The 14214-nt window shown below is 38.2% G+C and overlaps 1 protein-coding gene across 1 annotated transcript; it reads left to right on the top strand.

Annotated features, from left to right (window-relative positions):
• Positions 1 to 8884: 8884 nt before the first annotated feature.
• LOC145164100 (PHD finger protein MALE MEIOCYTE DEATH 1-like) lies at positions 8885 to 13987 on the top strand. Its single transcript, XM_079082824.1, has 8 exons — positions 8885 to 9125; positions 9641 to 9884; positions 9971 to 11276; positions 11670 to 11876; positions 12441 to 12695; positions 12786 to 12962; positions 13463 to 13839; positions 13930 to 13987. The coding sequence occupies exons 1-8, from the start codon at positions 8885 to 8887 to the stop codon at positions 13985 to 13987; spliced, it is 2865 nt and encodes a 954-aa protein (XP_078938950.1).
• Positions 13988 to 14214: the final 227 nt, after the last annotated feature.

The raw sequence follows: 14214 nt of genomic DNA, 5'->3' as shown, positions 1-14214 counted from the left end.
TAACCGAATCAGTACCCTACTTAAGGGTCAAGAACTCCTGAACCAACCGTTCCCTCTCCACCGGGGGAACATACTCGTCTCTGAACATGGTGGTGAACCTCTCCCAGGTCACCGATGCAATCTCTGCAAGAGTGAAGCTCGCCGTCATGAACTTCCACCAATCCTTTGCTCCCAAGTGGAGCTGGTTCAATGCGAACCGTACCCTCAAATGCTCTGGACATGAACACGTGTAGAAGCATCCCTCGATATCAGCAATCCATCTCATCGCATCGATCGGATCCTGCGTCCCATCAAACTCTGGTGGCTTCGTGTTGCTGAACTCCCGAAGCAACAACGAGTCACCTCCCTGAGGTCTGGCAGCAGTCACGGCTGCAGTAGCTGCAGCAGCAGCAACCTCAGTCACCGCGGCGTACCGCTCATCAAAAGTCTCAATCAGTGTGGTCTTGATAGACCCAAACATCTCCGGAATCTCGGCCCTGATCGCCGCTGCTACCTCATCGTGTATCATCTGACAAAGCTCCTCGTCACTCACGCCGCTCGACTCAGGTCTGTGGCGTGTCCCAACCATGATGTCTCTGCAATATAAAAGAAATCAGAGACTCGCTCGAGTATACTCTCACTCGATAACTCAACCCTACTTGTTCTCTAGTACCCTAAGGATTCTTACTTAGAATGTGCACTGCTCCGGTGTCTTCAGTAGTACGGGCCCTATACTACCGTCCACACCACATCAATATTCACCCTAAGTCCTCCTCCTTGGATCCCAGATCACAAGTACTCTATATCTCACTGGCATAGGCTACCCTTCGGCAGACCTCTCATCAGCTCTTAACTGCTACATACTCGGTCTCAAGTATCACATAGCAGCAAAATCCTTCCTAGGCTAAGGCATCACAAATCAGGCCACTCTAGTCCTAATATGAATACCTAGCCTACTCTAGCATGCATATCATATCGTAACATATCTCATAACACATAATGTAAGGGTATTTTGGGAAATCACCGTTCAGGCGCTGGCTGATCGTACACACTGCTTCCTTCTGCTTTTCTCAAAATCCTTTACTCTTTTAGAAAAATTGTTTATTTTATGAAAAACTTTCTCAATTCCTCAGTTTGAGTTCGGATTCATCCGAAGATGCACCCGAATCCCTCAAACCAAGGCTCTGATACCAACTTATAACGGCGTAAATTTTTCATTTTAAAATCATACTTTAAACCACATGAAAATCATAAACATAATGTATCACTGTATCATAACAAAACATGTCCCAAGATCTCATATACATAAATCCTCTCAGTGTGTACGGATCATGCCAGCGCCTTCCCGCGATCCTCGCTGGTACCTGAAACACATCACACAACAACTGTAAGCATAAACGCTTAGTGAGTTCCCAAAAATACCACATACCCCACATACGCCTTTCCAGGCCATAACTCTATGGGATCTTCCGATCCATGTGTCTCAGGGGACTTCCGTCCCAAATCCCGGTAGACCTTCTGGTCCTACCCGTATCGACCTTCCGACCCGTAACCTCTTGACCTTCCGGTCCATATCATCCTGACCTTCCGGTCCATAACATACATAACACATACATACATATTATCCTGACCTTCCGATCCCTACCATACGTAACATACATAACACATACATATCACATAATCGCATATAGCACATACATCATAGCATACAAGACCTTCCGGTCACACATAGGTACCCTTCCAGGTACAGTATAGTGAGAAGACTCACCTCGTAGATGGCGGATAATCACTCGTGCTCAATCTTCCGATCTAGCTTCCTCCTATAGCATAAATACATCTCTAATTAACAACCCCTGACTTAGTTTGACTAATTCCCTAAAGTCAACACCAGTCAACTCTGGTCAACGGCACAGTCCTCAGTCCTCAGTCAACCTCCCTGACTGACTCTACTCGCCGAGTTGACCCGTCGACTCGTGGAGTCCCTATACTCAGAAACTCCCATAATACGAGTCTACTCGCCGAGTCACCCCAAGACTCGTCGAGTCCAACGATCTCTGAGTCTCATCCTGTCCAACTCCCTGAGTCACCCCTCGACTCACTGATCTTCGTCTTAACCAAAAGAGGTTAGGGGTTCTGTGACCAGACTCGCCGAGTCCAAGAACAGACTCGCCGGGTCCACGACAATCTTCAATTGACTCGCCGAGTTGTTCTTCCAACTCGTCGAGTCCAAACTCATCATCATAAGACTCGCCGAGTCACCCATGCGACTCGTCGAGCTACTACGCGACTCCAAGTCTGATCTCTAGCCTGACTCGCCGAGTCATCTCCCAGACTCGTCGAGTCCATACGTGCATTTCCATAATCTCGAGTTACAGAGCTACTCCTTTGCTCCAAACAATAGATCTGGGTCTCTAGAGCCCATTAGCAACATAAAGTTGCTACCTTTACGTGCCTCTTGCCCCATAATACCAAAAACCAAGCTAGAAAGGGACTTAACTCTTGGGAAAAGGCTTTTGCATAGCAACCAACAGGGCTTTCTGCATCTTTGATCCAAATAGAGCTCAGATCTGGAGTTTCAACTCCATATCTAACTTATATGCCAAGATCTCATCATATCATCTCCAAACAAGCCCTAAAACTTCCATGAAAAGGGATCTAGAAAGGGGAAAGCCAAGGACAACGATTTATTACCTCCAAAACGACCTCCTGCTGAAGAGTAATCTGAATCCCCACAAATCTCCTTGATCCAAGCTTCTTGATCTTCAAGATCTCTTCACAAAACACTTAATAATGCTCCAATTTGCTTTCAATGGCTCTCACTCACGATTCTAGGGTTTCTGGGTCTCAAAGGAGGCTAAGGGAGCTGAGGGGAGAACATTAAGTCCTTTAAATAGGGTGCAACCCCGAAGATTAGGGTTTTTCCTCGACCAGCACTAACTCGTCGAGTGCAGCCTCCGACTCGCCGAGTCAGGCCACTTAACCCCGTGCCACACACCTGCTTCGACTCGGCGAGTCAAGAGACCTACTCGCCGAGTCCCTTCCTTTATTTTCACTTAGCACCCTTCAACTTCTTGCTTTCGAACTTAGGATGTTACACAATTGAGCAATGGCTGCCTGTAAACCCTGTAAAGGAAATAAAACATACCTTTTGTCTATTTCATGCAAATATAGTAAATTTAAGATACCAATTACATACCTTTTGTCTATCACTTATAAATGTGAAGTTTGAGTTTGCATATAGGTCCAGGTCATCTCCTAAAATCTCAAGAAACCATTTCCAGCTTTGAGTATTCTCAGACTCAACAATGGCATAAGCCAGGGGGTATATTCCTTTGTTTGAGTCTACCCTAACTGCAGTCAATATATGTCCTGGGAAAGGGCCCTTCATAAATGCCCCATCAAAACCAAGAAAATCCCTCAGGCAAGCTCTAAACCCTTTCTTCATTCCACCCAGACACACATAAATTCTTTTAAATCTTCTTGAGGTGGCATTGGAGTTGGGTTCAGACTCAAATTCTAACTTCACAGTTGTATCTAGATTGGTAGACTGTAACTCTAAGATATAATCTCTGAGAACCTCATACTGTTTTCTGTAATCCCCTTGCACTTGTTTTTTTGCATTAGATTTAGCCCTGGAAATCTGATGTATAGAGAAACCCACTTGATATTACTTTTGCAGTTGCTCTTTTAAAGCTTTCACAGGGATTGTTGGGTTTAATTCAACCTGATCCATTATTTGCTTCCCAATGAACTTTGCAGTTGCAGATCTCACTTTTCTTGTATGCAAGCATCTGTGTTCGTGGTTATATGTTTTAATCATCCAACTACCATCTTTATTTGATCTAGAACCTTGTATCACCCAAGGACAAGGGGTAGGTTCACCAACATCACCCTCATTAAAGGCTACAGTCCCTTTGCATAAAGCTCTTAACCTTGTTTTGTCGTTTTTCTTGAAGAATATATTCATCCTGGTTTCCAATGCATGCAATTGTATTTTTTCCTTTAACTCCTTTTTACTTTTATATTTTTGTCCTATCCTAAAAGTAACTTTATGTATCTCCCCTTGAGAGCACCTTGTCTCCTTCCCTAATTCTTTTAATAAAACTCTCCTTTTCCTTTCCGTATCAGAACCCTCATCCATTGAATCCCATTGGTCATTATCAATTACATCTAAATCTTCAGGGTCTTTAGTGACTTCATCACTGTCATTATGCATGGGATTTGTTACTCTCTTTTCCATAAATTCAGCTTCCAGATCAACACTCATGTAAAAATCCTTCATATCTACCTCTACTTCAGGAATTATGTTATACTCATCTGCCCAAAAGTCACTGTCATCACTATCTGTGACAACCCGAAATTTCTATTATGTACAACCATTCGATTCAATAGAAGTCAAAACAGTTTCTACTAACTTTCAAGCTTTTTGGAATAAGTTTGAGTGTTTTTAAGTTAGTACTTCAGGAGATATCAGGAGAGAGGATGCCCTAGGGTTTATTGTGCAACAATATTATTCCAAAACTCCAAGAGTTTGGAGTTTACGGCCTAAACAAAGGTGTTTACGGCCGTAAACCCTAAAAGGGGGTATAAATATGACACTTAGTCATATTTTACCATTTTTCACATTTTCAAGATCCAAATCTCAATTCTCTCTCAAGTATCATCCAAAAATTCTTCAAGATCTTCAACTTGTAAGTGTTTCTAGCCCTAAAAAGTTGATATATTACTTAATCTAGTGATCTTACACACTTCTATCCGTGAAATCATTCCAAAAGTGTAGATCTTCAAGTTTCACCAAGAACACCAAGAACACACACTAGTGTTCTTGGACTTTTAGCACCTTTTCAAGCTTCTATCTAGTAAGTACTTCTATCCTAGTGTATTATAAAGCTTGTTACACTTCTAAATATCAAGAAAACACCCAAGAGACCAAGGATCAAAGGTGTTTACGGTCCAAGATGTTCTTGGACCGTAAACCCTAAAAAGGGTGCCAAAGTGTGCCCTAGTCCCTTCTAAGCCTTGGAAACTAGCCTAGATCCCTTCCTTGATGTGCTTAGTACTTGAAAACATCAAAAGACCATAAAACATTTGGGTTTACGGCCGTAAATCCAAAGGGAAATGGTCCAAGGACCGTAAACTCCTCAAAGGAGTGAAATGGTGCCCTAATCTCTTCCTAAGGCTTAAACATGAAGTAGGAATGCTTCTTGTGATCTTTAAGGCTTCAAAACACAAAATGGTCAAAGAAACATGAGTTTACGGCCGTAAACTCATGTGTTTACGACCGTAAACTCCATGAGTTATGGTCACAAAACCGTAAACTCAAATAAAGGGTTCCCTTGAACCCTAAACTCAATAGCAATGTCCTACAACACTTAGATGCAATCCTTAGGACTTATAGCACTTATATAAGGTGTTTTACATGTCCTAGGATGTCTTAACTTTGTTAATTAGTTGTTTAAAGACTAATTGGATACATATATGTGTTATTATATGTTAACTAGGATCATTGTGTGTGTACAAGTCTTCACTTGACACTTAGCATCCTATACAGTCCGTTCATCCAAACCACTCACTACGGGTGAGTTCATACCCCTTAATTAACCTTTTAAATGTTTTTAAATGCTTTTATGGGGGGATACAATTTGAACTATAATAGTTATTATATCAATCACATGTGATTAATAACTATCAACAAGTGGATTTCTTACTTTTCAAACTGTCTTACAAACTCTTTTACATACCAAATGCTTTTATCAAACTCTTTTACATGTTAAATACTTTTATTCAACTCTTTTAAACTAATATTTTGTGAAAAGTGTATCTATATAGATATAGTTATATAAGTAGGATTGAAAGGACTTAGGACTGATAGCTTACCTTATTTCCTGTTCCTTGTTTGGTTGTGGACTTAGGGTGTTCCGGTTATTTGTCCGAAGGTCGTTTGAATCCTAGTTATATATTATGTATATGTATATAGATACAAAGGTTCCTTCTTTCATTCAGTTCAATACCTTTGGGTAGCAAAGGTATACACACAAGTTCATATACACAAACAACATTACTAGTAAACTATAATAGGTATAGTTTAGGGAGATACTAATACTATTACTAGCACAATGAAACATACAAAGAGTCAGTTCATACATGAGTCATAACTTATAGTGATGAGAAACAAACATAATACATAATGATGAGAAACAAACAATAGATACTATGATGAGAAACAAACAATAGATACTATGATGAGAAACAAACAATACATGCTAGACAGAGAGAGAACACACAATACAACTAGCACATTCATATACTAGAACATTATTACATTTATGTGAGCCACTAAGCGGGGCATGGCACTACCTGCCATGACCGTTTTTGTATCCAAAATCTCCTTAATTGGGGAGCGTAGACTATCCTACACCTTGCTACTCGCTACAATGGGACTTGCAAGTCTACGGGTGCCAAACGTCATTTCTTACGACGTCTTACATTGTCGTTTTACTAGAGTCGGTAGCAGGATACAGGCCGATCACATGGTACTTTAAGTAACAATTGGTTTAAAGTAGTTAGTACAGCAGTAGTTACTTAATACAACACTACAGTACTATTTCATTTTCCCATTACATTTACCTTGTGATATTCACACAATAAACAATAATGTAAAAACTATATTTTTGGTTAATGATAGTCGGATTTGGGAAAATACACACTTTTACAAGAGACACACACACAGATACTAGATGCCTTGGTAGAAGGCTACTTTTAGTAGGAAACATAGGGTTTTCTAGGAGAGTTCAAACAAATACAAACTTATACAATTGCAGACTTACAAACACTTTCATACAAATACAGACACTAATATACTTATGATCTCACCAGCTTTAAAGCTGATAAACTCTTTCAAAATAACTTGTATTCTCAGGTCGCCAGTAGACAGGTACCGGAGCCAGGTTTTGAGAAGATAGAGCTCGTTCAAGACTCTTCTTTTATTTTTGATTCATATTTTGGTGTCTATATAACTTGACAGAACACACTTGTATTAAATTATATTATTAATGCAATGGATGATGTTGTTGCTTGTTTACTACTTTGCATTGTTGTGATACTGTACATGACGTCCTCCACCCCCGAACGTTTCCGCCGTTCTCGGTTTTGGGGTGTGACACTATCCTCCTCCCCATCACTTCTTTCATCACTATCCTCCTCCCCATCACTTCTTTCACCACTATCCTCCTCCCCATCACTTCTTTCATCCTCAACTACATTATGAGTAACTTCATCTTCAATTCCAGCATCCATCTGATAACCCCCCATATCTACATCATCTTCAACTCTAGCATCCTTCTCATAATTCCTCATATCTACATTAGCACTAACTTCATTAACTACCTCCTCCCCTTCCTCCCCTTCCTTCTCTTCATTGAATCCATTATCAAATTCAGAATTAGATTCTAAAATCTGTTGGTACAATCCAAGATCAAATTCATTAGCTGCCTCATCAAAATCATTAGGTGCATGATCCTTATCCCTATCTATATTAGCTTCACCAACATCACCCATGGCTAATTTCTTACTGCATGATGACAAAGCTTTGTCCTTGGTCCAACTCCTTTTCCTATTATACTCAGGGGATAATGAGAAAGCACCTTCATTATGTAAAACAGGGGATAATGACAAAGCACCTTCATTATGTAAAACAGGGGATAATGACAAAGATTTGTCCTTGGTCCAACTCATTTTCCTATCACTAGCTTGGTTATCAGTTGTGGTGGTTTCATGTTCCTCAATTTCATCTAATTGCTCAATAGTGACCTTTTTAACAGGTTTAGGAGCCATAAAGTAAGTAAGCAATTTTGTAAAACCGTGTTCAGTGTACACCCTTATGACTTTATGCTCCTTCACATATTGGGCAAGATTACGAACATCATCATCGTTTCCTATGACACGTAGTCCAAAATGCATGTCTCCTTTGGGCAACCGAAAATGATAATAGATAACTGGAGGAACTGAGTATCCTAACCCTTTCATGATGGCATCCATTTCATGAACATAAAACTCTTCTATATCGACCATGTCAACGTATGTCATAGTTCCATCAATGTAGTTCACATCTGGAAACTTTGTGAACTCTCCCCCATGATGTAGCTTGATGGTAAACAGAGTAGGGTATCCATCTTCAAAACAAGAACAAAAAAGAAGTTTCAGATGAGAGGTTTTCACATAAAAATGCAACTTAGTGAGCAAAATAAAAAATACGTACCATAAACCACCCTTGCGTTGAATGGTTTCTCATACAACCTTACATTCCACATTGGAACTTGCATTAACTGATCAACTCACTTGATCGAAGCGCACAAGCTGGAAATGGGATTAGGGTTCTTGATCCTCAGTTAATGAAAATCGAAGTGGAAACGACTATCTATGTAATTAAGACTATAAATGTGAGTATGATCGACGAATTTATCCGTATGGCGGTAAGGGATGGATACGTAAAAGGAATTTATTAATTAAATGACGAAAATACCCTCCATTTGACAAGTCAAATGGATGGTAACGGGGGAAAAGTGACGGCAGTTAAGGTTTTGGACCAAAGTGGCAACAAAATTCAAGCCTATGGACCATCAATGCTAGCCCAAACCTTTTTGGCCCAAAGTGGCAATTTCCACCTAACCACAGGGACCATTCTTGCAATTTTGTCTAGATTCTTTTGCTACAGCCGTTGGATCACGAATACGTCAATCGAGCGGGTTAATTACTCTTACAACAAACATTCAAAATTCAGACATGCAATAACAACGTACATCATTCATTCATCCTCCCCTGCTTTCTCTCTAAAACAATACTCTGTTTAGAGGGTTTCAGATTGAAAATAGCTATTCACCATTAACGTGGCGATTCCATTAACAAGATGATTGGAAATTACGTATTAAATAGATTTCTTCAGTTTGGTCTATATGGTACTTGTAGAGAAAACCTGAAAACACTTCTTGAAGATTGTGCTCAGCTTCAGGGTTACAAAGTTCAATCAATGCGGATATGGCGCATCTTTCTCAGTGATGAAAATGGGAGTTTTGTGCTTCCCTTCTATACTTTAGAAGAATGTGTTAAGAACTCTGATCAACCATTCTGCCTGTACTGTCAATCAGCAGGTACTTATGTCTAATCATTCGTCAAATTACTGTTTTACGATTTGGCTTTCGTAATATAGATAATAGATTCACATGCCATCGCGGGATTACCACTTTTTTTATCACTGTAAACAGTCATCTGAACTGATTTTTGGAAATTTCTATTAGGAGAATCGGAGTTTTTGACCCTCAATTTTCAATTTCTGAACTGGGTCTGTGATACTTTGATAAGAGTTTTGTTTATTGCAGTTTTTATCAGGAGAATCGGAGTTTTTGATCATGAATTTTCATATTATAAATTGGGTTTGTTGGATATCCTAAATCTTGATTTTGGGTCTCTCAATTGGGTTTCTATATCGGGGTTTATCATTTCCAAATTATCGTAGTATCAAAAATCTTTGGATTCAATTTTTCTGAACGGGGTTCCAATATTTTGATTAGGGTTTACGCATCTTAAACTTGTTTTACATTTGAAATTTAATTGAATCAGTAACTCTTTAGCGTTTAACAAAGAGGAATCACGTCAATTTCAACAGGTTGGAGTCACCATTTTGTCTCAAAGAGAAAGTATCATTTCATCATCCCTATTGACAACGAATGGAACAAACCAATCAAAGATGGTGTTCTTGATCTTAAAACTCACATTTTACACGGTTTAATCCACTGCAATGGATTCGGTCACCTTCTATGCATCAATGGCATCGAAGGTGGGTCCAATTTCATCCGTGGCAGAGAAGTCATGGATCTTTGGGATCGTATCTGCACCACTCTTCACACCAGGTAATCCCCCAAAAATTCCCATTTCTCAATTTCACATCACACTTTCTTTAATCCAAAAATCTTGAATTTAGTCAGTGTATTTTCAGGAAAATAAGCGTTGTGGATGTCTCAAAGAAGAGAAAAATGGACCTCAGGCTACTTTACGGGATATCATATGGAGACACCTGGTTTGGTAGATGGGACTACAAATTCTGCCATGGAAACTTTGGAGTTACAAAGGTAGAATACGAAGTAGCACTTCAAATTCTAAGCACTCTTAAACTCAACAACATCATTCAAGATTTGAAAAATGGTTCAATCAAGGAAACGATCTCACTATATTCCCATTTAAGCCATACCCAATTGGCAACAATCCGTGACCTCTTCCAATTCATGTTATCACTCACATTGAAGGAGAAACAAGCAAGCTGCATAAAGTTCTCAATTTTGGCGGCAAAATTAAATAGCAGATGGCACGTGAGACTCCTCAAAGTCGTTGCTAAATTTGTAGTTGATGCTATAAAAGAAAAGAAATCCAAAAACCGGAATGGAATAAGTAGAGAAGAGGCCCGGCTTGAAGTTTCGAAACACATCAAGGACATGGATTTGATTGATTATGTGTTGGAATGGATGAATAATGTGATCGTAGGCGGTTATGTGGTCTGGCGCGAGGTCAACTCCACCAACGGCGCTCTCGAGTATTCACTTCAAGAACCGGAGGAGACTGATCGAGTTGACTCGGTGATTCCGAAGTATAAATCCGGTTCCAAGAGTGACGTGTATAGAGACCTCACAATTCTGTATTACCACCTTTTCGTGCGTTCTGTGTCCAATGATCTTGTTAAGGTTTCGGTGGGGACTGTTATCGACAGTAAAAACTTTACTAAAGAGTGGCCATTTCACGATGATGCCGGTGAGTATTTACGGTTTATCTGTCGGGTGATTCCGGAATTGAATCTAGAAACAACATTATACAAAAGGATGAATACACTCAGGGAGGAATTGGTGGTTCCGGTCCATGCCATGGTAAACGACTTGAAAGCCACCGCGGAGTACGCCCTGCGGGACACTTATTGCATCATGGAGGATCTGAAAGTGTGTGAGATTGTGGAATTGAAAGGTGTGGATGATGATGACGAGATAGTTGGGTTGTTGAAATCGGGATCGGAGATTTCGGTTCGTTGTTCCGGAGTTGACTTTTTGACCACAAGTGATCTGAAGTATGAATGTGGGGAGGGTACTTGCGAGGTGAAGTGCAAATGCGGTGCTAGGGACGATGATGGCGAGCACTTTGTGGAGTGTGATGGTTGTGGCGTGTGGCAACATAGCAGGTGCATCGGACTCCCAATCGACCATTCCAAAAATGAGTTATCTTTTAAGTGTGACAAATGTTCCCATACCACCGCACATAAGGTAAATAATTGTGTATAGACAAAATTACAAAAATGGTCCCTGTGGTTTATTAAAAGTCACAAACTTAGTCCTTATAATTTTTTTTGATGCAAATGGTCCTTGTGGTTTGCAAAACTTGCAAGGATGGCGCTTTTTATTAACTCCGTTAAAATACTGCCGTTAGTGCATCCAATGTGGGGGTGTTTTAGTCTTTTCAAGTATAGAAGGGACTGAATTCGTTACATTTAGCAAACCAAAGGGACCATTTGTGTATATCATTCTTTTATTAACTCCTACAAAAAAAATCACATTTTTATTTTACATCACCATTACAGCCCATTAGAAAAAAAAAATCATTTTCTTTAACTTTCTAGTTTCTTCATTAACTCCTACGTTTTTATTTTACATCAACAGCCGATGCCGTCACCCTATTGGGACATTCCACTTGACGACATCCTATTTGAAGATAATCCAGTTCGTAATCTCGACGATCTAGAATTTGATGTTGATAATTTGGATGATCTCCTTCTGGGAATCGGTGATCCAACTGCCTCACAAGAGCAAAAAGACCAAATAAAAAAGAAGGTCCAAAGAAAAAAGAAGGTCCAAATAACAAAGAAGGTACATGCCAATAAAATTAAGCTTTTGACAAAAATCGCACTTTTATTGTTTCCAAAATTTACCTAGGAGATTCGAATCCTTAGTTTACAATAATAATAATAATAATAATAATAATAATAATAATCTACCTCTTCTAATAAACGAAACCTAAAAATGACACGTGTCAGTTTTTTAGAGTATCTCTTTGACACGTGACATTTTTCTATGATTTTTATTATTTTTTTTTTGTAACAAATCAAATTCAATTCAAATTTTAAAATACAAAATCATATCCTAATAACATTATTATGTTTATTTTGCTTAACAAATTAATTCATAATTACTTACAATCGATAATATCTTGGTTTTTTTTACATCTATTATTTTTTTATCTATATAAAATTTTTAAATATACCGGCCGTGGTTTCCACGGGTTATAACCTATTAATAATAATATATCATAAAACGACAAATCATACTAATGCCAAAAGCCACTTTTCAAGTTTAAGCAAAAATTAAGAACTTTATCGATATATCCATCATTTTTGCGTTGGTTTACATTAATAAATGTGCAATCCAATGTAGATGCATACGACCCCACGCGAAGAGAGGCCGCGTACGACACCTAGCTTAGAGCAATCGACGTCTATCATTGTCCCCCAACCACGGAAACTCCTTTTGGAGCCGTATGTGAAGTTGGGCAATAATGCTAAACAATTTTTCTTTGAGGAAAACTCATGTCTCTATGTTAAGCATAGATTATTTCATGTGGAGCCATTGTCTCCAAATTTCTGGGGTTCATTGTTCGGGAAAAAGGAGAACGGATGGTTATCGGAGACGGTAAGACTGAAGCTTTTTTTTACCAAATTAAACCATCAAGTTACATTATATTGTAATTATTTTTTATTTACTATCCTTATAAAAACACAGCATATTATTATATGGATTCAACTTTTGCTGGAGCGCTGTCCGCAAGGAGAAAGGTGGACCATTTTTTCACCATATTTTTTTAACTTTTTAGCGCAACAGCAACAGGATTGGACTGATTTTGCTTTAGGAAACAGTTTTGGGCAAACTAAAGGCAACCCGTGGTGGGCCGTGGATGTGGTGAGTGACTTATTTTGTGCCTTTATATATATATATATATATATATATATATATATATATATATATATATATATATATATATATATATATATATATATATAGGGAAGGGTTCTTTGGAAAACAAAAAAACTCTAAAAAAAACCCTAAAAATCATAAAAAAAATACTTAGAGATCATAATACTTTTTTTTGAAAATTTTTTTGAAAAAATCGCAGCTTTTTATACAAAATCGGTGAAAAAAATTTTGAAATTTTTTTTTTTTTATAAAAAAAAAATGATTTTTTATTTTTTTTTCAGCGAATTTTAACAAAAACCTACGATTTTTTATAAAAAAAATTCAAAAAAAAAAAATTTGTGATCTCTAAGTATTTTTTTATGCATTTTTATGATTTTTAGGGTTTTTTTTTATGATTTTTAGGGTTTTTTGTTTTCCATAAACCTTATATATATGTATGTATTTGACTATAGAATTCCTTAAGTTTTGAATATTTTTTGTAACAGGTTTACATTCCGATAAACATTCAGATTGGAAATTTTGAACATTGGATCCTCGGCGAATTTTTGCTTAAGACACTTACACTGAATGTCTATGACAGTCTCCTGTCACGTGATAGCTTTGAGTGGCTAAGAAGTGAGGGCAAATTTACAAAATTTGAAGAAGAAGTGGATAAAATTTTTCATAACATTGACTATTGGAGGAAGGTAGGTTTGCAGCCAAAGCCTGTTCGTGTAAATTTTGTTTCGGTTGTTGAGACGCCTCAACAAAGTGGGGTGCTAGGAGATTGTGGCGTCTGGTTGTGTCTGATTTTGGAGCGTTTGGCGTCGTGGTTCAATCTGGATATACCAAATGCAACAGATGAAGTTGCGTTGACATTTAGGTATAGAATGAGCTCCATTTTTTTTGGGTCATATAATAGATATGTCATGTGATGATAATGATAGATAGTCGGGGTTTAATCTTGCTTTAGAGCCTTTTTGTCAATGAATCTTGTGAAGATTGCCGACTTGCATCCTATTGTGTTCTGATAGAAATATTATTGTGTACTATTTTTGTTAAATACTCCACAAAACTAAACTCAGCTTTTGGTTGGTTTTGACTTGAGCTTTGTCCAATTTCAAAGTTTAGAATGCTATGGAAACCACTTTTTATATTATATTTAAAGATGATTTATTATTTTAACTCCACTCTATAAATTATTTATACATAATTATAAACTTTTATCTACAATGATAAATCAAACATAAAGAAGCTC

The sequence above is a fragment of the Lactuca virosa genome, chromosome 3, assembly GCF_052849685.1.
Source record: "Lactuca virosa cultivar CGN04683 chromosome 3, Lactuca_virosa_CGN04683_v6, whole genome shotgun sequence".
Lineage (NCBI taxonomy): Eukaryota > Viridiplantae > Streptophyta > Magnoliopsida > Asterales > Asteraceae > Lactuca > Lactuca virosa.
The sequence above is the reverse complement of the archived record's forward strand: the minus strand, read 5'-3'. Positions and strand labels throughout refer to the sequence as shown.

Bases quoted from the DNA above. Each gene is read 5' to 3' on its own strand.
- LOC145164100 (XM_079082824.1), top strand. From the start codon at position 8,885: ATGATTGGAAATTACGTATTAAATAGATTTCTTCAGTTTGGTCTATAT. The intron at 11,277-11,669 runs GTAAATAATTGT...TTACATCAACAG, and splicing joins CCCATACCACCGCACATAAG to CCGATGCCGTCACCCTATTG. The intron at 11,877-12,440 runs GTACATGCCAAT...AATCCAATGTAG, and splicing joins AGGTCCAAATAACAAAGAAG to ATGCATACGACCCCACGCGA.